The sequence below is a fragment of the Hoplias malabaricus genome, chromosome 10 (assembly GCF_029633855.1).
Source record: "Hoplias malabaricus isolate fHopMal1 chromosome 10, fHopMal1.hap1, whole genome shotgun sequence".
In the NCBI taxonomy this organism is placed as follows: domain Eukaryota; kingdom Metazoa; phylum Chordata; class Actinopteri; order Characiformes; family Erythrinidae; genus Hoplias; species Hoplias malabaricus.
In genome coordinates this window covers 40031322-40055331 of record NC_089809.1, presented here as the reverse complement: position 1 = coordinate 40055331, position 24010 = coordinate 40031322, and the positions used below count along the sequence as shown (strand labels likewise).

The 24010-nt window shown below is 42.9% G+C and overlaps 3 protein-coding genes across 4 annotated transcripts; all 3 read left to right on the top strand.

The window, feature by feature from the left end:
- Positions 1-5711: 5711 nt before the first annotated feature.
- LOC136708057 (C-C chemokine receptor type 5-like) lies at positions 5712-9105 on the top strand. Its single transcript, XM_066682318.1, has 2 exons — positions 5712-5742; positions 7219-9105. The coding sequence occupies exons 1-2, from the start codon at positions 5712-5714 to the stop codon at positions 8256-8258; spliced, it is 1071 nt and encodes a 356-aa protein (XP_066538415.1). The 3' UTR covers positions 8259-9105.
- Positions 9106-9370: 265 nt separating this feature from the next.
- Positions 9371-11128, top strand: LOC136708056 (C-C chemokine receptor type 5-like). The gene is made up of 2 exons (XM_066682317.1): positions 9371-9497; positions 9962-11128. The coding sequence occupies exons 1-2, from the start codon at positions 9371-9373 to the stop codon at positions 10999-11001; spliced, it is 1167 nt and encodes a 388-aa protein (XP_066538414.1). The 3' UTR covers positions 11002-11128.
- Positions 11129-13433: 2305 nt separating this feature from the next.
- On the top strand, positions 13434-19934 carry LOC136708951 (C-C chemokine receptor type 3-like). 2 transcript variants are annotated; one of them, XM_066683874.1, is made up of 4 exons: positions 13434-13516; positions 17405-17465; positions 17546-17669; positions 18291-19934. In XM_066683874.1, the coding sequence occupies exons 3-4, from the start codon at positions 17605-17607 to the stop codon at positions 19303-19305; spliced, it is 1080 nt and encodes a 359-aa protein (XP_066539971.1). In that variant the 5' UTR covers positions 13434-13516; positions 17405-17465; positions 17546-17604; the 3' UTR covers positions 19306-19934. The 2 variants fall into 2 exon arrangements, with proteins under 2 accessions (XP_066539971.1, XP_066539972.1); XM_066683875.1 differs by lacking the exon at positions 17546-17669 and having other exon boundaries at positions 13506-13516.
- The last annotated feature ends 4076 nt before the right edge of the window (positions 19935-24010 follow it).

The following is a 24010-nucleotide window of genomic DNA, read 5'->3' as shown; positions in this document are numbered from 1 at the left end:
ACATAAACACACACGTAAACACTCAGAGCAGAGTGGAGGGGTGAAGAGGAGTCTGGCCCTTTATCTGCTGAGCGTACTTTTTATGCAGCCAATCAGAGTGCAGCATCCAGCCAAAGCAGCACACACACACACCGAGAGCTGATTCACACACACTTAATGAGATCCTACTCACCCCCCCCCCCACACACACACACGCACTCACACAATCAAACTCATATACACACATTTAATGAGATCCTACTCAACCCCCCCCCCCCCCCCCCCCCACACACACACACACAGAATTATACACACCTGCATGCACATTTTTCACCCCCCCACCCCACACACACAAAACCAAACTCATATAAACACTCAGACTTACACACACAATATCTCTCTGTCTCTCACACACACAGACATTAACTCTCTCTCTCAGGAAACACACACACACACACACAATTTTATACATATGAACATACACAGACCCACTAATACAAAACAGAAATACATACACACACCACATACATATACAGATAAACACAAAGACATTCACATTAACACTCCAAACTACAAACACATATAGAAACTTATAGAACACAAACGTTAAGGCTGATACAAATACACAAATGAGTACACACACACACACACACCACCTGTTGACAGTACCTGTGAAAATACACTTGACTCAGTTTAGTTACCTGCACCAGCTTTATCGGACCCCCCCCCCCCCTCACCATCCCCCACCCCCTCACTGCACACAGAGTAAAAGGCACCATACTGACACCTTGTGGTGCTGGACGTTAATGAATACTTCTAGAGCTTCAGAAGAGCCCTGTTTGAACTGTAAATAAAAGAACGGCAGAATAATAAGCCTGAGGATTACATTAATCTGGGATTCAAGGGGTTAAATGTAGTTGTTTATATTTAAACAGATTAGATACTGCTCAGATGTGAACACTCCATAAGTCAGTGTTACATAGTTACATCTTTACAAACCGTCTACAACAGTGTGCAGTCCTCGCTTTTACATTAGCTCCACGCAGCATGGGGGCGCTGCAGGTGCTGTTACTGTCACACAGCTGCAGGGGCTTGGGGTCCTGGGTGGGCTCCTCTCCTCAGGTCACTGTCTTTTTCCCTGTGTCTGTGTGGGTTTCCTCCGGGTGCTCCACTTTCCTCCCACAGTTCAAACACACACATTGGTAAGTGGTGGGTGAGTGTGTGAAACTGTCTACAGGTGTGTGTGTGTGTGACTGGATGGGTGTGTGATACTGTCCACAGGTGTGTGTGTGTGTGTGTTTGAGTGTGTGACTGGGTGAGTGTGTAAACTGTCCACAGGTGTGTGTGTGTGTGTGTGTGTGAGTGAGTGAGTGACTGGGTGAATGTGTGAAACCGTCCACAGGTGTGTGTGTGAGTGACTGGGTGAATGTGTGAAACTGTCCACAGGGGTGTGTGTGTGTGTGTGTGTCTGGGTGTGTGTGTGTGTGAGTGACTGGGTGAATGTGTGAAACCGTCCACAGGTGTGTGTGTGTGTGACTGGGTGAGTGTGTAAACTGTCCACAGGTGTGTGTGTGTGTGTGACTGGGTGAATGTGTGAAACTGTCCACAGGTATGTGTGTGTGAGTGTGTGAAACTGTCCACAGGTGTGTGTGACTGGGTGAGTGTGTGAAACTGTCCACAGGTGTGAGTGTGTGTGTGTGTGTGTGTGTGTGTGTGTGAGAGAGAGAGAGAGAGAGTGACTGGGTGAGTATGTAAAACTGTCCACAGGTGTGTGTGTGTGTGTGTGTGTGAGAGAGAGAGAGAGAGAGTGACTGGGTGAGTGTGTAAAACTGTTCAGAGGTGTGTGTGTGTGGGTGACTGGGTGAATGTGTGAAACTGTCCACAGGGGAGCGTGTGAGTGACTTCGACAGTGTGAGTGAGTGAGTGACAGGTTGTGTTCCAGCTTTGCTCCCTGTGGTTCTGGGTGGCCCCATCTTCCAAAAATGAAGATGATGATGAAGCTTTTTAACTAAACATACAGTATTTACATTTTCACAGACGAGTGAAAAAGCCAAATGCAGTAAATACCAAAGTGAGCAATGTCCTTTAACAGCCCTGCACTTCACACAAGTCCTAATAGTTTGTGAACACCCAAGTTTTAGCGCCATCCGGACTCACAGAATTTATTCGCGTGCCAGCAGCGCCCTCTGCTGGGGAATACTGGGCTTAACGCAACTAGAAACACAAAGAGAACCTGATCATACATTTATACCCATTTCATTTTTTACATTTTCAGGTTCAGGAACAGGGTTTAATGGAGTGACAGAAAGAAAATAAACTCTGGGAATTTCAAGTTAAAAGTCTTACATTAAACCAAGCTTAGATTTAGCTTTCTGTGTGAAAACATTCAAAACAAAGCAGGTTTACTGTCACATCACATTAAAACAAAGGGTATTATGAGTAAAAACATTAGACTATGGATCTAAATCAATGGCAAATATTTGAATCTGAATATTGAATATTTTAAATATATTTGTCTAAATGTAGGGCGGCACGGTGGCGCGGCAGATAGCGTTGCAGTCACGCAGCTCTAAGGTCCTGGAGGTTGTGGGTTCGATTCCCGCTCCGGGTGACTGTCTGTGAAGAGTATGGTGTGTTCTCCCTGTGTCTGCGTGGGTTTCCTCCAGGTGACTGTCTGTGTGGTGTGTTCTCCCTGTGTCTGCGTGGGTTTCCTCCGGGTGACTGTCTGTGAGGAGTGTGGTGTGTTCTCTCTGAGTCTGTGTGGGAGGAAGAACACACTACACTCCTCACAGTCACCCGGAGTGGAGCTCAAACCCACAACCCTGGAGCTGCGTGACAGAGACGCTACCTGGAGCACCACTGTGCTGTTAACACAGCTTTTTAAATAAAGCTATTTACATCAGAATGTAATTGAAATACATGTCTAAACAATTTTACATTACAGCAGCTATTTACAGTTATGAAAGAGGCTTGTATTTAACTGTTAGGGAAACAGAGGAGGATCTGAGAGTTCATTCATTCATTCATTCATTATCTGTAACCGCTTATCCAAGTGTGTTTTTGGACTGTGGGAGGAAACCGGAGCACCCGGAGGAAACCCATGCGGACACGGGTAGAACACACCAACTCCTCACAGACAGTCACCCGGAGCGGGAATCGAACCCACAACCTCCAGGTTCCTGGAGCTGTGTGACTGCGACACCTACCTGCTGGTAATAAAATTAGAATAGCATGAAAAAGTTGATTTACTTCAGTAATTCGATTCAGAAACTGAAACCTTATATGAAACTATTATACTCTGATATTTCAAGTGTTTATTTATTTTGATGATTATAACTGACAACTCATGAAAACCCCAAATTCAGTATCTCAGAAAATTACTTAAGACCAATACAAAAAAAAAGAATTTTTAGAAATGCTGTACAGCTGAAAAGTATGAACATGTACATCACTCAGTACTTAGTTGGGGCTCCTTTTGCCTGAATTACTGCAGCAATGCGGTGCAACGTGGAGTCGATCAGTCTGTGGCACTACTCAGGTGTTATGAGAGCCCAGCTTGCTCTGATAGTGGCTGTGCACTGTGTCCTGTTGGAAAATGAAATCTGTATCTCCTGCATCTCGGTCAGCAGGAAGCATGAAGTGTTCTAAAACTTCCTGGTAGACGGCTGCTTTGACCTTGGACCTCAGAAAACACAGTGGACAAACACCAGCAGATGACATGGCACCCCAAACCATCACTGACTGTGGAAACTTTACAGTAGACCTCAAACAATGTGGATTCTGTGCCTCTCCTCTCTTCCTCCAGACTCTGGGACCTTGATTTCCAAAGGAAATGCAAAATTTATTTCCATCAGAGAACATCACTGTGTAGCACTCAACAGCAGTCCAGTCCATTTTGGAAGAGTGGCTTGACACAAGGAATGCGACAGCTAAAACCCATGTCTTACATACGTCTGTGTGATGGTGGTTCTTGAAGCACTGACTCCAGCTGCAGTCCAGACTTTGTGAATCTCCCCCACATTTTTGAATGAGTTTTGTTTCACAATCCTCTCCAGGGTGCAGTTATCGCTTGTACACTTTTTTCTACCACATCTTTTCCTTCCCTTCCCTCTCTATTAATGAGCTTGGACACAGAGCTCTGTGAACAGCCAGCTTCTTTAGTAATGACCTTTTGTGTCTTGCGCTGATTGTGTAAGGTGTTAGTGGTTCTCTTTTGGACAACTGTGAGGTCAGCAGTCTTCCCCATGATTGTGTAGCCTACAGAACTAGACTGTGAGACAATTTAAAAGCCTTTGCAGGTGTTTTGAGTTAATTAGCTAATTAGAGAGTGGCACCAGGTGTCTTCACTATTGAACCTTTTCACATTATTCTAATTCTCTGAGATATTGAATTTGGGGTTTTCATTAGTTGTCAGTTATAATCATCAAATTAAAAGAAATAAACACTTGAAATATATCAATGTGTGTGTAATGAATGAGTATAATATACAAGTTTCACTTTTTGAATGGAATTACTAAATTAATCAACTTTTTCATGATATTCTAATTGTATGACCGGCACTTATATACCACCCTCAGCAGTGTCTCTGTAGTGTAGTATGTAAAGTTCCATAATGTGTTTTTTGGAACACAGCCTCACTCTCTAACGTCAATGTTAATGAAATGCTCTTCCACATCATTATAAATGCAGTATTTGACTGCCTTATCTACATAGGAATCATTCATTCATTCATTATCTGTAACCCTTATCCAGTTCAGGGTCACGGTGGGTCCAGAGCCTACCTGGAATCATTGGGCACAAGGCAGGAATACACCCTGGAGGGGGTGCCAGTCCTTCACAGGGCAACACACACACACTCACACCTACGGATACTTTTTGAGTCACCAATCCACCTACCAACATGTGTTTTTGGACTGTGGGAGGAAACCAGAGCACCCGGAGGAAACCCACACAGACACAGAGAGAACACACCACACTCCTCACAGACAGTCACCTGGAGGAAACCCACGCAGACACAGGGAGAACACACCACACTCCTCACAGACAGTCACCTGGAGGAAACCCACGCAGACACAGGGAGAACACACCACACCCAATATCAAACTCACTCCTACGCCCTGCACCTGCCTTTACACATTTTTGCACAGAAACTTAACCACAGTTTAAATATTTCTGTATTTTGGTCAATTTTCTGTATTTTTGAATGTTTGAACAGTGATGTTAATGTTGTCTCTGGTGTTATAAAGTTAAGCTACTGATTTAGTAGCTTAACATATATTAGAAAATTGTAATGCATATTTTGCATGTGTGTTTTATTACCATTTTTTTTGGGGGGGGGGCGATATGGGACAGGTGGGGCACGGAAATCCCCCTTCGTCTGAGATGGGGAATGATATATAAATATTTTGAGAACCACTGGGTTACACCATGTATACACTATATTACATAACTATATTACATTACAACAAGGATGGAATAAGTAACAGTTGAATCTCAGTACATTTTTAAGTCATCTATATATCACACTATATATAATACACACTCAGTGTGCCAGGGTATGTGTTGACACTGATACATTTAGATAAGAACAAATAGTTTTGGTAGAGAGAATTTTTCAGTTCTTCAGTGTCTTTAAAACCCGCCTCAGAAAACTGTAGCTCCGCCACTTGATACACAGCAGCTACAGTGGGCTGCCTCTGTGACTTCACTGTCAGCTCTTGGACTAATGCAACATGGACTACTTCACAGACAACAGCAGCTTTTGTAAGTTTTTCATTATTGCAAAATCTGGAAACCACTGCTTTGCTGTTATTAGTTTGAATGCAGACACTAAAGTGCAGTGTAGAGAGTCTACAGTGTTTCAGATGGTTTTACAAACTGCAGATTTGGGACAGGGTCCCGTGTTTTTAAACCTGGGAGTTAGGTTTAAATGTAATTCATTAGTGTTATTTCAGTACAGTACAGCCTTCAGTTTTGTAGTTTGCTATGAAGAGAGTAACAGGATTTCCATGGTCTTTTTGATTTGTATTTAAGCAGTAATACACTCGGGTCCGTCCTGTTATATGAGATACTGCTGTGGTCCAAGGTTGCGGTGCGAGTGACATGAAGATCACTGACCGTTGTCAATACTTCACATTACAGCACGAACTTGAAATGTATCATTGTTATCATTCCACAGTTTCATTTTCATACCAAAGCTGGGTTTTAAGATAAAGAGAACAGAAAAATTAATTGTCCATCAACATTCTGCAAATTCAATAGTTCTATCCCTTATAGTCCTTTTCAACCAAGCTCTAATCTTTATGAACCTGTGTGCTTTCCATCACACCACCTCCCCCACATCTCCACCGTCTGTTTGAACCAGAGCAGCCCCAGAACCAGGGATAAAGGGATAGAGTCAGGAGAGAGCCATGGCTTATCCACTGTTTACAGCGTGGTGATCAGAGTGAGATATGACACAGTTCTGTCTGCTACAGTTCAAAGTTTGTATTGTTGCTGAGCCTCGTAAAAACCAAAACCAAAGAAAAAACACAGATGGAGCACTTTCCATTCCTGTTTTCTATTTCTACTATTTCCTTCTGATGGACAGACCATAAGTTTTTACACTATGTCCAACTGTGTTGTAACACCTGATCATCCCATTAATAGCCTTCATTTGAGAAGACATTTTGAATGTGCAAGTGTCCAAACTGTGTTTTGTTTCTTTGTTTGTTTTAAAGAGAAGAAATTCTGTGAGGGTCCAGAAAGGTTCAGACACAGGGGCATTAGTGAACTGATGGAGAGTGGTTCGTTCCATTCCAGCAAATCCCAAAGATATTTAATGATGTGCCAACACTCAGAAGTAAACAGGTCTGCTGCTCAGTGGATGGACTGGTTACACTCCTCTAGCCTGTGCTTAGCACCTGACTTGGTGTGATGACCTTAGGTTCATGTGCAGTTGCTTCAAATCCCTCTATATAAATGACTGCTTTCTATAGATATAACACAAGTTGTGTCTGCAAAACTGAAACTGTCTATATTTTGGTGGGGGTTAAAAGAAGTTATACAAAATTAAGGAACTGGTGAATGGTTCATTCATGGTTCATTCAGCTCTTTTGTTGTAAATGTGCTCTGTTTAAAGAGTGTTCCACTGTTGGTGAAAATGATTTGTTGTTTAATGAATATCCAGCACACTGTCCATTTCCAGTGTATTAATATTAGTCTATGGGTTTTCTGGGTCTTTTCTTCTTTTTTAAACAGACATTAACTTTGATGATTACTACGGTTATGATGAAGAACAGGGCACACCCTGCAACAACGGCAATGTAAAGGACTTCGGCCGAGTTTTCCTCCCCACTCTCTACAGCATAGTCTTCATAGTGGGCTTCATTGGCAACGGCCTGGTGGCGTATGTCCTCATCAAATACCGCGAGAGATCAAACATGATGGACGTGTGCCTCTTGAACCTGGCGATGTCTGATCTGCTGTTCCTCATCTCTCTGCCCTTCTGGGCCCACTACGCCGCCATGAACCAGTGGACCTTTGGGAACTTCATGTGCAAGGCTGTGACGTCCTTCTACATGCTGGGCTTCTACGGCAGTATCTTCTTCATGATCCTGATGACGGTGGATCGTTATGTTGTCATTGTTCATGCACACGCCTCTCTATTTTCCCAGCACCACTCAGCCAAAGCGGGAATGGGTTTGGCTGGTTTTATGTGGCTACTCAGTCTGATGGCTTCTCTGCCAACCATGATATTCTCAGAGGAGAAGAAGGAGTCTAACAGATCGACATGCAAATCAGAATATCCCCCAGACACCTATTGGAGGCAATTCAGCTACATAGAGCTGAACATCATCAGCTTGATCCTCCCCCTCTCCGTCATGGTGTTCTGCTACTCTCAGATCATCCCCACCTTGTACCACATGAGGTCCCAGAAGAAGCACAAATCCATCAGGCTCATCATAGTCTTGATTATTGTTTTCTTTGTCTTTTGGACGCCCTACAACGTGGTCACATTCCTGTTCCTCCTTCATCACACAGGGCACTTACAAAGTTGTGAATGGCAGCAGAACCTGGGCCTGTCCATGCAGTGGGTGGAGACCATCGCTTTCAGTCACTGCTGCCTCAACCCCATCATCTACGCCTTCGTTGGCCAGAAGTTCAGGAGATTAGTCGTTAAGGCCCTGAAACAGTCATTTCCAGGTTGCTTCAACAAGTGCACTACGCTCAGCACTAAACCGTCTGGGGGCGGGGGCTCGGTGTACTCAGGCTCCACAGGAACGACCAACAATGAGTAGCCACAGTCCATGATAATATGTTTTAATCAGAGGACAATAAAAGCTTCTGCCTGCTTCTGCTGCACCTGACTGATGAGAGCATGAAACCGCATTTTAATATTAGATTCCTTTTCCAGTTGATGACAGGAATTTTCATCTAAATAACTCCTTAAACTCTACATTCCTAAAAAAAACATGGTTCTTCAAGGGTTCTGTACAGAACCACAAACAATTGAAGAAATGGTTCTGCACCTGGTGAAATCATTCATCAACATACAACACATTCTCCAACAATCTTCCAAACAGTTCACCATGCAATAAACACTTCAGTCATTCAAGTGATTCTTCATTGTCATTATTAATAACCTTTGAAGAACACTTTTTTAAAGAGTGTGGGATTATCATTTGACCATTAATAATAAGAGTTTTTATTTAGTAAATTGGTAAACTATACAATGAGCAGTTTTTAAGGTTTCCGTAAAGAGGAGGTTCCTTCAAGGATTTTATATAGAACCAATTACACACAAAGAACTATTTCATACTTAAAAATGTCTCTGAAGTTGAAATGGTTCTAAACAATTGTTTTAAATAAAAGACACTTTAAGAACCCTCTGTTGTAAGAGTGTAGGCTTATTGTTTGAATATTAAACATATGGCTTTATATTTAGTAAAATATACAGTACATTGTTACTTTCTTAATGAGATCTCTATAGAACCATGTAAAATAGTTAGTTTCTGCTCAGTGAACTGCTTCTTCAGACAGAGAGAGTATGTTGTCTGTGGATCTTTGTAGCATGTTTTTAAAAATGATTTTCTCTACTGCACCAAAGTCGAGTTTTCTACTGTAACCAGCTGGACATTTAAGAAAAGTGCTGATACAATGCAAATACAATACGTTCTGATGAACTTCTGACATTTAAAACTGAACTACTGCCTTTAATAAAGAACACGTGAAGAACCCTCTTTGCTAAGAGCAGTTTGTAAGAGTCAGCAATGGAAATCTGGACTCGCCCACAAGTGTTTAGCACTGAATCAAAACAAATCAAATCCAATTTATTTGTATATCGCTTTTTACAACTACTGATGTCACACAATAAGCTTCTCAGAATTCTAGCAAAGACAGAAGTTTTAACATGAAACAAAACCCCCAGGAGAGTGAGGCCAGGGGCGACAGTGGCAAGGAAAACTCCCTCAGAACTGAAGATGAAACCTTGGGAGGAATCAAGGTTCACAAGGAGGGACCCTATCCTCCTCTGGTCAGTCTACCTACACATTATTTATTCATTCATTCATTCATTGTCTGTAACCCTTATCCAGTTCAGGGTCACGGTGGGTCCAGAGCCTACCTGGAATCATTGGGCACAAGGTGGGAATACATTTACATTTATTTACATTTACATTTATGCATTTGGCAGACGCTTCTATCCAAAGTGACTTACAAAAGAGGATCTAACATTCAAACTACAGCACAATTTATACAAATTTTGTATCTGCAAAACTGAACCTGTCTATATTTTGGTGGGGGTTAATACAAGTTATACAGCAATTAGGGAACTGGTGAATGGATCATTCAGCTCTTTTGTTGTAAATGTGCTCTGTTTAAAAAGTGTTTCACTGTTGGTGAAAATGATTTGTTGTTTAATGAATATCCAGCACACTGTCCATTTCCAGTGTATTAATATTAGTCCATGGGTTTTCTGGGTCTTTTCTTCTTTTTTAAACAGACATTAACTTTGATGATTACTACGGTTATGATGAAGAACAGGCCACACCCTGCAACAACCGCAATGTAAAGGACTTCGGCCGAGTTTTCCTCCCCACTCTCTACAGCATAGTCTTCATAGTGGGCTTCATTGGCAACGGCCTGGTGGTGTATGTCCTCATCAAATACCGCGAGAGATCAAACATGATGGACGTGTGCCTCTTGAACCTGGCGATGTCTGATCTGCTGTTCCTCATCTCTCTGCCCTTCTGGGCCCACTACGCCGCCATGAACCAGTGGACCTTTGGGAACTTCATGTGCAAGGCTGTGACGTCCTTCTACATGCTGGGCTTCTACGGCAGTATCTTCTTCATGATCCTGATGATGGTGGATCGTTATGTTGTTATTGTCCATGCACACGCCTCTCTATTTTCCCAGCACCACTCAGCCAAAGCGGGAATGGGTTTGGCTGGTTTTATGTGGTTACTCAGTCTGATGGCTTCCCTGCCAATCATGATATTCTCAGAGGAGAAGAAGGAGTCTAACAGATCAACATGCAAACCAGAATATCCCCCAGACACCTATTGGAGGCAATTCAGCTACATAGAGCTGAACATCATCAGCTTGATCCTCCCCCTCTCCGTCATGGTGTTCTGCTACTCTCAGATCATCCCCACCTTGTACCACATGAGGTCTCAGAAGAAGCACAAATCCATCAGGCTCATCATAGTCTTGATTATAGTTTTCTTTGTCTTCTGGACGCCCTACAACGTGGTCACATTCCTGTACCTCCTTCATCATACGGGGCACTTACAAAGTTGTGAATGGCAGCAGAACCTTGGCCTGTCCATGCAGTGGGTGGAGACCATTGCCTTCAGTCACTGCTGCCTCAACCCCATCATCTACGCCTTCGTTGGCCAGAAGTTCAGGACGTTATTCATTAAGGCCCTGAAACAGTCATTTCCAGTTTGCTTCAACAAGTGCACTACGCTCAGCACTAAACCGTCTGGGGGCGAGGGCTCGGTGTACTCAGGCTCCACAGGAACGACCAACGATGAGTAGCCACAGTCCACGATAATATGTTTTAATCAGAGGACAATAAAAGCTTCTGCCTGCTTCTGCTGCACCTGACTGATGAGAGCATGAAACCGCATATTAATATTAGATTCCTTTTCCAGTTGATGACAGGAATTTTCATCTAAATAACTCCTTAAACTCTACATTCTTTAAAAAAAACATGGTTCTTCAAGGGTTCTGTACAGAACCACAAACAATTGAATAAATGGTTCTGCACCTGGTGAAATCATTCATCAACATACAACACATTCTCCAACAATCTTCCAAACAGTTCACCATCCAATAAACACTTCAGTCATTCAAGTGATTCTTCATTGTCATTATTAATAACCTTTGAAGAACACTTTTTTAAAGAGTGTGGGATTATCATTTGACCATTAATAATAAGAGTTTTTATTTAGTAAATTAGTAAACTATACAATGAGCAGTTTTTAAGGTTTCCTTAAAGAGGAGGTTCCTTGAGGAATTTTATATAAAACCAATTACACACAAAGAACTATTTCATACTTAAATGCTTCTCTGAAGTTGAAATGGTTCTAAACAATTGTTTTTAATAAAGGACACTTTAAGAACCCTTTGTTGTAAGAGTGTAGGCTTATTGTTTGAATATTAAACATATGGCTTTGTATTTAGTAAAATATACAGTACATTGTTCCTTTCTTAATGAGATCTCTATAGAACCATGTAAAATAGTTAGTTTCTGCTCAGTGAACTGCTTCTTCTGACAGAGAGAGTATGTTGTCTGTGGATCTTTGTAGCACGTTTTTAAAAATGATTTTCTCTACTGCACCAAAGTCGAGTTTTCTACTGTAACCAGCTGGACATTTAAGAAAAGTGCTGATACAATGCAAATACAATACAATACATGCCTTTAATAAAGAACACGTGAAGAACCCTCTTTGCTAAGAGCAGTTTGTAAGAGTCAGCAATGGAAATCTGGACTCGCCCACAAGTGTTTAGCACTGAAACAAAACAAATCAAATCCAATTTATTTGTATATCGCTTTTTACAACTACTGATGTCACACAATAAGCTTCTCAGAATTCTAGCAAAGACAGAAGTTTTAACATGAAACAAAACCCCCAGGAGAGTGAGGCCAGGGGCGACAGTGGCAAGGAAAACTCCCTCAGAACTGAAGATAAAACCTTGGGAGGAATAAAGGTTCACAAGGAGGGACCCTATCCTCCTCTGGTCAGTCTACCTACACATTATTTATTCATTCTTTCATTCATTATCTGTAACCGTTATCCGGGCGGGAATATACCCTGGAGGGGGCGCCAGTCCTTCACAGGGCAACACAGACACACACATTCACTCACACGGAAATATTTGAGTCACCAATCCACCTACCAACGTGTGTTTTTGGACAGTGGGAAGGAACCGGAGCACCCAGAGGAAACCCACGCAGACACAGGGAGAACACACCACACTCCTCACAGACAGTCACCTGGAGGAAACCCATGCAGACACAGGGAGAACACACCACACTCCTCACAGACAGTCACCTGGAGGAAACCCACGCAGACACAGGGAGAACACACCACACTCCTCACAGACAGTCACCTGGAGGAAACCCACGCAGACACAGGGAGAACACACCACACTCCTCACAGACAGTCACCCGGAGCGGGACTCGAACCCACAACTTCATGTCCCTGGAGCTGTGTGACTGCAACACAAGAACTCAAATCAGATTTTTTGTATAGTGCTTTTCACAACTGATGACACAACGCAGCTTCACAGAATCTCAGTACAAAACAAAGTTGTAATATGAAACCTAAATCCCCCAGGTGAGCAAGGCCAGGAGCAACAGTGGCAAGGAAAAACTCCCTCAGAGCTGAGAAAGAAACCTTGGGAGGAACTAAGACTCACACGGGGGGACCCTATCCTCCTCTGGTCAAAATACTTACAAATTACTGACAAGAAAAGGACCCTAAACATCACACGGGTCTGCTGTTAAGCTCATGTGTACGGATACAATCATTTTCAAGAGCTATTGAAATTATTTCCTCAAAAACCCATCACCACAAGTCAGTAATGGTTCAATTTATCAATATAAGGTATGTCGTGTGGGTTATACTTGAGCAAATATTATTATTATTAATATTACTTTTACTAACTTCTGATAATATACAGAAAACTATATTTTAAAATGTATTGTTTTATTATGCCCTGCAACTGTAATCACCAGCAATGCCAGGCTTTATGTATTAATTTAATTTTTATTATTATTTTGCCACTACACAGAGAAATATTAAGAAAAAGGTTTATTATCAAACCTCTCACTTATTATTGGTGACACCCAAGTCTCGATTTTCAAATAATAAACACGAAGTCCTTTTACCCCTCTAATCGTCAGCTGCGTTTTTACTGTGTAGTGTAGTTTGTAGATGGCCCCTTAGCTCTTGCTGAGTTGTGGGCAGCGTATAGAAATAAAACAGAGCGCATGAACATCAAAGGAGTTGTAGCTGCTTGTCTCGGAGCCCAGAGACAATAATATGTAAGTATTAACCCATTTACACGCACCGCTCGAGAGCAATTGAAGACAAAAAAATCCGAAAATGAAACCAAACTTTACCGGACTCGGTCTGTTTTTGTGGCTTTTATAAATAACATGTTCAACAGGTTTGTCCAATGTATTTGTGAGGGTTTAAGGGAGAGATTAGATCATTTTTGTCACAGCCTCCAAACATTCATAAGATATAATAAATACACATTTTAGTATCTAATAACACTGTAAAATTGAGCCCAGTTTGGTTGGAAGCCGCGGTGTTTGGTGTGGTACAGTGGTAACACCTAGGCTCCGGTGTGAGAGACCAGGGGTCGATCCCAGGTGTGGACAACCAGTCTGTGCACCAATAAGAAACCTTGGGCAAGACTCCTAACACTGTGCGTGTCTACCTGTAATACCAGTAATCGTGTAATCCCCCAGACAGCGAGCATATATCTGTACACTGGCATAAAAAGGCTGGAACACCACTGACTGTAGACAACTGCTGGTCCACCATCGGACCACTCATTTATAATCTCCTCAAACAGATTTTAAATTCACAGAGATTTTATTCTGGAAAACAAACTAATACAAATATTACCAACAACTATGAGAGATATAATAATGAGTATAAGTCTGATATAAAATGATTAAATGATAAAAATGTTGACACTGTGCTGGATTACAATTATTTACTAATCTTATTTATAAAGAACAACAGAAGAACCTAATGAAGGAGAAAAATGTAAATTGGACTGTGAATGAAAAAGTGCTAAAATGTGGCATTTTGTCTAAAATTCTGTTTAATCATCAGTGGTCCTCCCAGAAAACGCTGTGTAAAACACTAGTGGACCTCCAACTTTGCCCTCAGTGGGTCTGTCACGGGGACATGAAGGGTGGACTAACGGAAGCGGACACACTCGCTACAACACAAATAATTTATTATAGAAGTAACAAAGACAAACGAACTTGAGGAGAAACACGAAATAACAAGGCTTTGAATATACGAAAAAAAACCACGAAACAACAATACAGGACTGGGGCATGAAACAGGCAAGAGACCGAACGAGAACGAGAACAAGAAACGAGCTAGAGAAACAAAACAACAACAAATGACTAGGAATGATGGCACGACTGGGATAGGAAACAAACAATACAATACAATAACAAATGACCGATAACAGGAAGTGACAACACCGGAACTTATATACATCAACAAACAAGAGACACCTGACACAGATAACGAGGGAAAATGACCAGGAGGCGGAACAAAGGTGGAGCTAGGGTGGAACGAGGGCGGAGATAGGAATAACAACAAACAGACAGAGCCACATGGCAGGGGAAAATAAACAGGATTGGGCCAGGATGTGACAGGGTCAACAGTGGTCCACTGTCTCTTTGCTCTCAGGGTCGCTCTGGATAAGAGCGTCTGCCAAAAGGCCATAAATTTAAATGTTTGGTGTTTAACCGGAAGTGATGTAAACACCTGAAGGGCGCGAGTGTCCCCTCTGACCCCTTGTACACATTAATCTTCGCGCCTCTTTTTTGGACAGGGGTCTCTCTCCCCTTCCCTGTTTTCTTTTTATTTCATTTTAAATCATGTCTGATGGGATGCTAAAATATTCAGTGTTCAGTAAATATTTGAAATAGCAGTTTGGTGAATATTTATTGTTGTTGAAAACCAAGACATATATACATTGTCTATTTAATTTATACAGTGGTGAAAAAAAGCCCCTCCACTGATCACCGCCTTAACACGGTGGAGGGGTTTGCGTGCCTGGGTGAGCCTAGGAGCCATGTTGTCGGGGACAATAGCCCCTGGTAGGGTCACCCAAGGCAAATTGGTCCTAGGTGATGGGCCAGACAAAGAGTGATCCATAAAGACAAGGATGAAGAAATTAAGAACAGGGACACAGCCTCCCTCGCCTGGAGTAGTGTTACCGGGGCCTCACCCTGGAGCCAGGCCTGGGGGAGGCACTCCTTGGCAAGCACCTGGTTCAGCCGGCTCAGCCGGAAGGAGCAACAGGGTGCACTCTCCCATGGGCCCACCAACTGTGGGAGAGGTAGTAATCCGGGTCTGGTGCATTGTGGATCGGGTGGCAGTCGGGGTCGAGGGCCCTGGCATTCTGATCCTCGGTTATTGAAACATGGAATGTAACCTCTCTGGTGGGAAGATTGAGAGGTACCGACTGGATATAATTAGGCTCACCTCAAAACACAGTATGGGCTCTGGGACCAATCTCCTTGAGAGGGGCTGGATGCTCTTTTACTCTGGAGTTGCCCAGGGTGAGAGGTGTAAGGCAGGAGTGGGTTTACTCATAGCCCCCCAGCTTAGCGCCTGTACGTTGGGGTTTACCCCAATGGACAAGAGGGTAATTTCTCTGCGCCTTCGGGTTGGGGAAAGGGCTCTGACGGTTGTTTGTGCTTATGCCCGTGTGGTGTTCTGTTATTGGATTTCTGTGCCTGTCACAGTTTGTCCATTACGAACACATTGTTCGAGTACAAGGGTGTCCACAAGTACACCTGGCATCAGGATACCCTAGGCCGCATTTCGATGATCGACTTTATAGTCGTATCATCGGACCTGCGGCCATATGTTCTGGGCAATCGGGTGAAGAGAGGTGCTGAGTTGTCAGGTGCTCGTCTATCACTGGAGCTGAGGTGGCCCAGGTGGTAGGAAAACTCCTTGACAGTAGGGCCCCAGGGGTGGATGAAGTTTGCCCCAGGTTCCTCAAGGCTGTTGTGGGGCTGTCCGGGCTGACACGTCTTTGCAACATCGCATGGACATCGGGGGCAGTGCAGACTGGCAGACTGGGGTGGTGGTTCCCCTTTTTAAAAAGGGGGATCGGAGGGTGTGTCCCAACTATAAGGAGATCACACTCCTCAGCCTCCCCGGTAAGGTCTATGCGGGGGTACTGGAGAAGAGAGTCCGACTGATAGTTGAACCTCGGATCCAGGAGGAACAATGCGGATTCCGCCCTGGTCATGGAACATAGGACCAGGTCTTTACCCTTGCTAGGATCCTGGAGGGCGCGTGGGAGTTTGCTCAACCAGTCTACATGTGTTTTGTGGATCTGGAGAAGGCATTCGACTGTGTCCCTCTGCATATTCTGTGGGGGTGCTCTGGGAGTATGGGGTACTGGACTCTTTGCTACGAGCCATCCAGTCCCTGTATAAACAGAGCAGGAGTCTGGTTCGTATGGCTGGCAGTAATTTTTATTTTATTTTGGCATAGCCAAAAATGGAAGGTGTCCGGTTCAGTGGTCTCAGGATTCCATGTCTGCTTTTTGCGGATGATGTGGTCTTGTTGGCTTCATCAAACCGGGACCTCCAGCTCTTGCTGGGCCAGTTTGCAGCCAAGTGTGAAGCAGCAGGGATGAGAATCAGCACCTCCAAGTCCGAGTCCATGGTACTCAGTCGGAAAACGGTGGAGTGCTCTCTCCAGGTTGGAAGTGAGATCCTGCCTCAAGTGGAGGAGTTTAAATACCCGGGGTCTTGTTCACGAGTGAGGGAAAGATGGAGCGGGAGATTGACAGGCAGATCAGCGTCAGCAGTAATACGGGCTCTGTACCGGTCCGTTATGGTGAAGAGAGAGCTGAGCAGAAAAGCAAAGCTCTCGATTTACCGTTCAATCTACGTCCCAAACCTCACCTATGACACGAGCTTTGGGTAGTGACCGAAAGAACGAGATCGCGGGTACAAGCGGCTGAAATGAGTTTTCTCCGCAGGGTGTCTGGACTCTCCCTTAGATTAGGAACTCTGACATCCGGAAAGACTCGGAGTGGAGCAGCTGCTCCTTCATATTTTCTGAATAGTTTGACATTTGTTGGTCATATGTGGCTCACAGAGCAAAAAACGCTAGTGTTATTTACAACCTTTGTTCCTTTCTTGATTCAGTTGTTGTTGGACTGGCAGCGAAAGTGAATTCAACTACGATTCTGGATATAACCGTAATCAGGTGAGCATTTTGAGTTAAACCTTCTTTTAAGGATTATGAACTATAATAAAATAACACACATTTTCACACAAACTGTTTAGGGCTTAATTTGTGAAATAAAGTCCCTTCCAGCAGCACTTTGGCCATTCTCCATATCACCATGTCGTGGAGCACACAGAGTGAGGAGTTAACAACTTTAACCACCACCACTACTGAGGAGTACAGGTGAGATCTAGAGAACTTGTATTTTCTAAAACTATATCTTTATAAACCAATTAATTAATTAAAGGGCCTTACTCTGCGCTGATGATCGAGAGTAAACCAGACAACTAACTGTCCACCAGGTCTAAGAGTCATGAAATTCAAGTAATGATTTACATCAACGTGTCATCTGGGCTACTGCTGTGGGAAGGTTTTACACCAGGTTTTGAAGAACGGCTGTGATTATTGTATTATATTCAGCCACAAAAGCTTTAGTGTGGTCAGTTTCAGATGATTAGTGGTGTTTCAGGAAAAAAATAAATAAATAAATAAAATAAAATAAAAAAAAAAGAGCACAACACTCCAGCTCCATCATTGCAGCGAATGCAGTTCCATAGCCCAGTGCTTATTCGTTTCTAACCCTCACTTGTCACTGGATATTGAGCGTTGTGAAAATGTCCACTCCAGAGCATCCCATTGGCAGTGATTTTTATGGAGATTATAGAATCGTCTCTATGGACTTTAAAGTAGCTGAATTTACTAGTAGTTGATTAGTAATTTTGGGCATACAATTTGCATGTTGTTAGTGAAATGATGAGTGGTAAAGATGTGCTAGAAGTAACCACTAATTTCTCCTGTTTCCAGCTACGACTACTCTGGCTATTACACTGATGACCTGACTTTACATGAACCCTGTGTATACAGAGCACACAGGAACCATATACTGCCGGTACTCTATTCCCTGGTCTTCCTGGTGGGCTTCTTTGGCAATGTGCTGGTACTGTGGGTCATCATGATGGGAGCTCAGCTGAAAAGCATGACAGACGTGTGCCTTCTGAACTTGGCTCTAGCCGACCTCCTCCTGGTCCTATCTCTTCCTTTCCTGGCTCACTACTCTAACAACAGCTGGATTTTTGGGCAGGCCATGTGCAAACTGGTCCTAGGCATGTATTACGTAGGGTTCTACGGTGGCATCTTCCTTATCATGTTGATGACCATCGACAGGTACTTGGTTGTGATCCTTGACGTCTTTGCCCTGAGGGTTCGAACCAAGATGTATGTGGTTCTGGCGAGTCTGATTATCTGGATCATATCTGTCTCTGCATCTTTCCCTGAGCTGGTGTACATTCAGACTAAGGATACAGGTAATGACACAATTTGCAGTGCATATCTAGACAGCAGCTTAGAAGAAAATTTTACACAAGATCATTCCTTGAAAGTCATTGGTCTGTTTAAAATGAACATTCTGGGCCTGCTGGTTACACTGCTCATTGTGGGATACTGCTTCATGATGGTGCTGATGAGGCTCCTCACAATTCGCACAGCCAAGAAATACGCCATGCGCCTTGTCATCCTCGTCATGGTGGTCTTCTTCTGCTGCTGGACGCCATACAACATCGCAGCATTCCTAAAAGGCCTGGAATTGAAGGGGATCATCCATACAGACTGCAACACCAGTAGGATGATTCAGAGAAGTCTACAGATCACTGAAGCCTTGGCGTATTTCCACAGCTGTTTGAACCCCTTTCTTTATGTCTTTGTGGGTGAGAAGTTTAAGAGGCATCTCGTCAGGCTCCTGCTCCGCACGCCTTGCAACAAGCTGCCATTCATGAAGAGCTACCTGACGCAAAATTCACAGAACCCCAGTGTGGACGAGTGATATACAACCATTTAAACAGAAGCAGACACAGGAGGAAAACTAAATCTCTCTGGGATCTTTGTAAATGACAAGAAAGTGCTTTCATCTGTCTTCAAAACAGCTCTCTACAGAAATCCTCTTCAAACATAGATTTATATAATTTTATACTGTTCAGCATCATTTGTCAAATCTGTTATGTTTATTTTAATTTTTTTTAAATCTACTTTTTTTGTTACATGTCTATTATTTGAATAAAATATTCTAACCCGCTTCCTCCCACAGTCCAAAAAACACACGTTGGTAGGTGGATTGGTGACTCAAAAGTGTCCGTAGGTGTGAGTGTGTGAGTGAATGTGTGTGTGTGTCTGTGTTGCCCTGTGAAGGACTAGCGCCCCCTCCAGGGTGTATTCCTGCCTTGCGCCCAATGATTCCAGGTAGGCTCTGGACCCACCGTGACCCTGAACTGGATAAGGGTTACAGACAATGAATGAATGAATGAATATTCTAACCCTTGTCCTGTGAAGGACTGGCGCCCCCTCCATGGTGTTCATCTCTTGCATCCAATGATTCTGGGTAGGCTCTGGCCCCACCGCGACCCTGAACTGGATAAGTGATTACAAACAATGAATGAATCAATATTCTAACCTATTTTGGGAAATGTTAATTACTTTTTTCTAAAAAGCAATAAAAAAAGCATCTGTAATGTGTTCATTATTTTGAAGCTTTATTTCACTCACAGCATGCACAAAGTTTTTCAATGAACCTCTCATTGGTCATTTTGAACCAGCCGACTATAAGCAGGACAAGTATAAAGGTTGCATCAAAATTCTAATATCTCAGCACAAAGATTGCAAATAGTTTAGGTCTTTCACACTCTACTGTCAATAGCACTGTGAAAGATTCAGGAAATCTCAGTCTGTGTCGGAAAAGGCCAGACACCAATGCTGAATGAGCCTGACCTTCCAGCTCTTGGATGGCTCTGCATGCTACTGTGCCAAATATAGCCACAAGTTCATCTCAAGTTAGGTAGAGTTTGTGTATAATCAGAAGAGGAAATGAAAAGAGGAAAAAAAAACACTCCATGAAACTGAGCTGTGGGAACAGCAGTGAGGTGAACCTGTGACTGTTCTTCTCAGGGATGGATTGTTAAATAATAGTCTATGAACATAGTCAAGGGAATATATTTAAAGGTAGCGTGCACTGCACAGCTGTCCTCCATGACCTTAATCACAGTGCCACAGCACCATGAACCAAACTTTCAAGCTGAAAAATGAAAAGTGAACATATACTGAGGTTTTTATACGGTCTAGTATTAGTTCCATCTTAAATGCTGCTGCTATTTTCACATAATCACACTAATACCAGAATATTTGAAGTTTTCGTTAAACACCATAAACAGTGAAGCTGTTACAGGTGCCTGGACAAAACTACTGCCTCATTTAAAGTGACAAAACCCTCAAGCTGGAAAATAAACAGCTACATTTGCTTCTTTTTCTTCTATTCCACCTTAAGGGCTGCAGCTGTTTCCGAATCAGACAAATGCATGGGTTCTTTTCAAGACGTGGGGAAACTGCTCCAACTAATTTAAATACAAGGGGCTGAAAAAGGAAGGTTGAACTACAGCAGTGTATGTTGAAGTAATAAGTGGTCAGAAAACCACTTTTGAAAAATGGATATGTTCAGTTTCATCAGCCATATTTGATTTTATTTAATTAACGGTGGAGGGCTGTTGTGCAGCTGCAAAGTCCTGGGTGGGATAGTCTCCTCGGGTCACTGTCGGTGAGGAGTGTGGTGTGTTCTCCCTGTTCCTGTGTGGCTTTCCTCCAACAGTCCAAACACACAGAATTGTAGGTGGAGTGACTGTGTGATATTGCCCACATGTGGGATGCCCTGTGGACTGGTGCTGAGTTAAGAGTGTGTCAATCTTGTGCCAAATAATTTTGGGTAGATTCCAGAGGCGATTGCTCTAAGACTGCAAGGGAAGCTCAGCTTCCCCTAAAATGTCAAAAAACAAGTGATCAAATATCTACTGTTGTGTACATGTCATTGAATAAATATGCACTACAGCGCTCAACTTTTGTTCAGAATCTTCTTATCACTGGTAAAGACGCGACTTTCCTCTCAATCATTCCCGCAGCTTCACAGTGCTTTAAACAGTGAGGACGCTGAGCGTCCACAGAGTTCAATAGCAAAGCAGCGAAGTGCAGCGAAATGAGACGAGTCATTGGATAAATGCTGGGCTTTGTCCCGCCCATCGGACGCTCAGCGTCTCCGGGGGTCTATGGGGCAGTGGGCTGGCCTCAGCTGGCCCGGACGCTCAGCTTCTGCATGATGATTGGATGATCTGTCTGAGGCTGTATCCCTTTTTGATTGACAGCGATATGAGCAAATCAGCGGATCCTTTGGTGTAAAGATCCGTGGGAGCATTACATTTTCATTCTGTTCTGAGTTGAACCGGACATTTTCTTAAACCTCTCAGCGGCATTTTGTTTGTTAAAAACGACTAGCGACAAATCGAGCTTCTATTTCTGGTGGGTTTTTTGTAGCTGCTTGTGTTTGGAGACTGACTTCTATCACTCTTTCGGACTTTTATCGCAGTTTCTGTTCAGCGGGTGCTGCTGAGCCCCTCCACCGTCACAAAGCACTCACAGACAGACACACTTCACATGGGCCAAGGCCGTTTAAGCAGCCTAGCTCTGCTGGCCATTGAGAGGACACTAGTCAAGTCCCTGGAAAAGACGCCTTGTTGGTACGACAGGGTCACAGATCATTTTCTTGAAAAGGAACGGAGGGTAGAATTTACGTATAAATAAACCGATACATTTTATGATGTAGGCCAAAATTGAGCTTCCCCTCCTTGAAAGACCAGCATCCGACACTGGTAGATTCATGACCCAGATCAGGATCCACTTTCTCTGACATTTTCACAGGCAGAACATACAATATCTGTCTTTTCTAGAAATCATCACTCTTCACACATTTGCTAGAACCAGTGATGTCATGGAGAAAGAGTGTATCTTTGAAATTCAAAAGAACTTCTACATCTGATACCATTTCCACTTTTAGAAAACCACTGAGTACACCCTCATCACACCTCACTTCTCCTCCCTGTGTAGAAAAATATACTCATAGGGCAATAAAAACAAGTGCTACAAAACTAAACCCATCTCCAGTTACAAATGAGTTTCTCTGGTAATTCAAACAGGGAATAAAACCTTACAGACAAATTACACTTCAGCCACTTCCAAACAACAGCCGTTCCAGCTTAAAAGATGTTTAGCTTCTGAACGTAAACAAACCAGAGAGATCTGCAGTTCCCAGAATCACAGATGTTGCCTTTAAGGCTCTTGTTTCTCAAATAAGTTTGAGATCAAGTTGAATTGAATTCCAAATTAAAGTACAATTTGATTGAAATAAACCTTCAAAACAATGGTTTTGGATAAAGTAGTAACATTTGAGTAGAATAAGCCTGGAAACCTACAAGTGATCAAATATAAGCCTTGTGATGGGCTTGTGCTCAGCTCAGGGTGTGCTCTTTGCCTTGAGCAGTGATTTTGGGCGGGTTCCGGATTAATAAAATATTAAAACTAAAGTATTTAGATAAACTAGTAATATTTGGGCGGAATAAACCTTTACAAATAACTTACACAGAAAGAAGGCCATCCGCTTTGATAGAAAGCAGTGTTGCAAACACATGGGTCTTAGAATTGCAGTCCTCAAACTGTAGTTGTCCTGAAAAACCCCTGTTCCCAACCCTGGTCCTGGAGTAGCCCAGAACTACACCTGATCCATACATACTGATACACCTGAGCCCATAAACTCTTTCTGGGACTGAGCAGGAAAACAGAAGGTACTCCTGCACCACACTCTTAAGAATAAATGTGCTACAAAAGGTTCTCTGAGCGATGCCATAGGAGAACCAAAATTGGTTCCCAAAAAAAAAACATTTTTGCTGATAGGTTAAAATAGGTAAAGAGCGATGAATTATTAATCTTTCATCAGGTTCTTAACACTCACACATCTCTTAAACAAACATGGTTCTTTATGGAACCAAACGTGGTTCTTCTATGGCATCACTCAAAGAACACCTTTATATTGAGGAGTGCAGGGTTGAAAACTTGTTGGCCTCTGGCCTCTAGGGCCAAGTGGTGTTAGTTCATCTTAAAATAACGTAGCTTCCCAGATAAAGGAGGTTTTACTATTAGAGAAACAAACAAAAAAAGCAGTGCGGTGGTTTCCCTGTCCCACCCCAAATGTGATGATTGTGAGCCTTTATATTTCTAATGATTATTATTTCTGTGCCTCCCAAGTGTCAAAGTGAGAACACAAATGTTTTGAGAACACAAAAGCCGTGGGCTAACGATTAGAGACAAGAGCTTAGGACTGAAAAGTTGTTGGTTACATTCCCATGACCAGCAGGAAAATTGGGGGTGATAGGAGTGAAGGAACAGTACCGTCCTCCTCCCTCAATCCTGAGGGGCCCTTGAGCAAGGCACTGAACCAAAAACCACTCCCCACCACTCAATGGGTTAAATGCAGAAGACACATTTCATTGTACATTGTACAATGACAAATAATTGCACATTATTGCTATTATTATTATCACAACACACTATTAGAAGGTCGATGAATATGGAGTGACAAATTACTTCCTCAAACACTTTCAGTTCAGTGCTTAATTTAAAGCAATAGCTCTGCGAAACTGTAAAAACCATTTCCCTTTTAG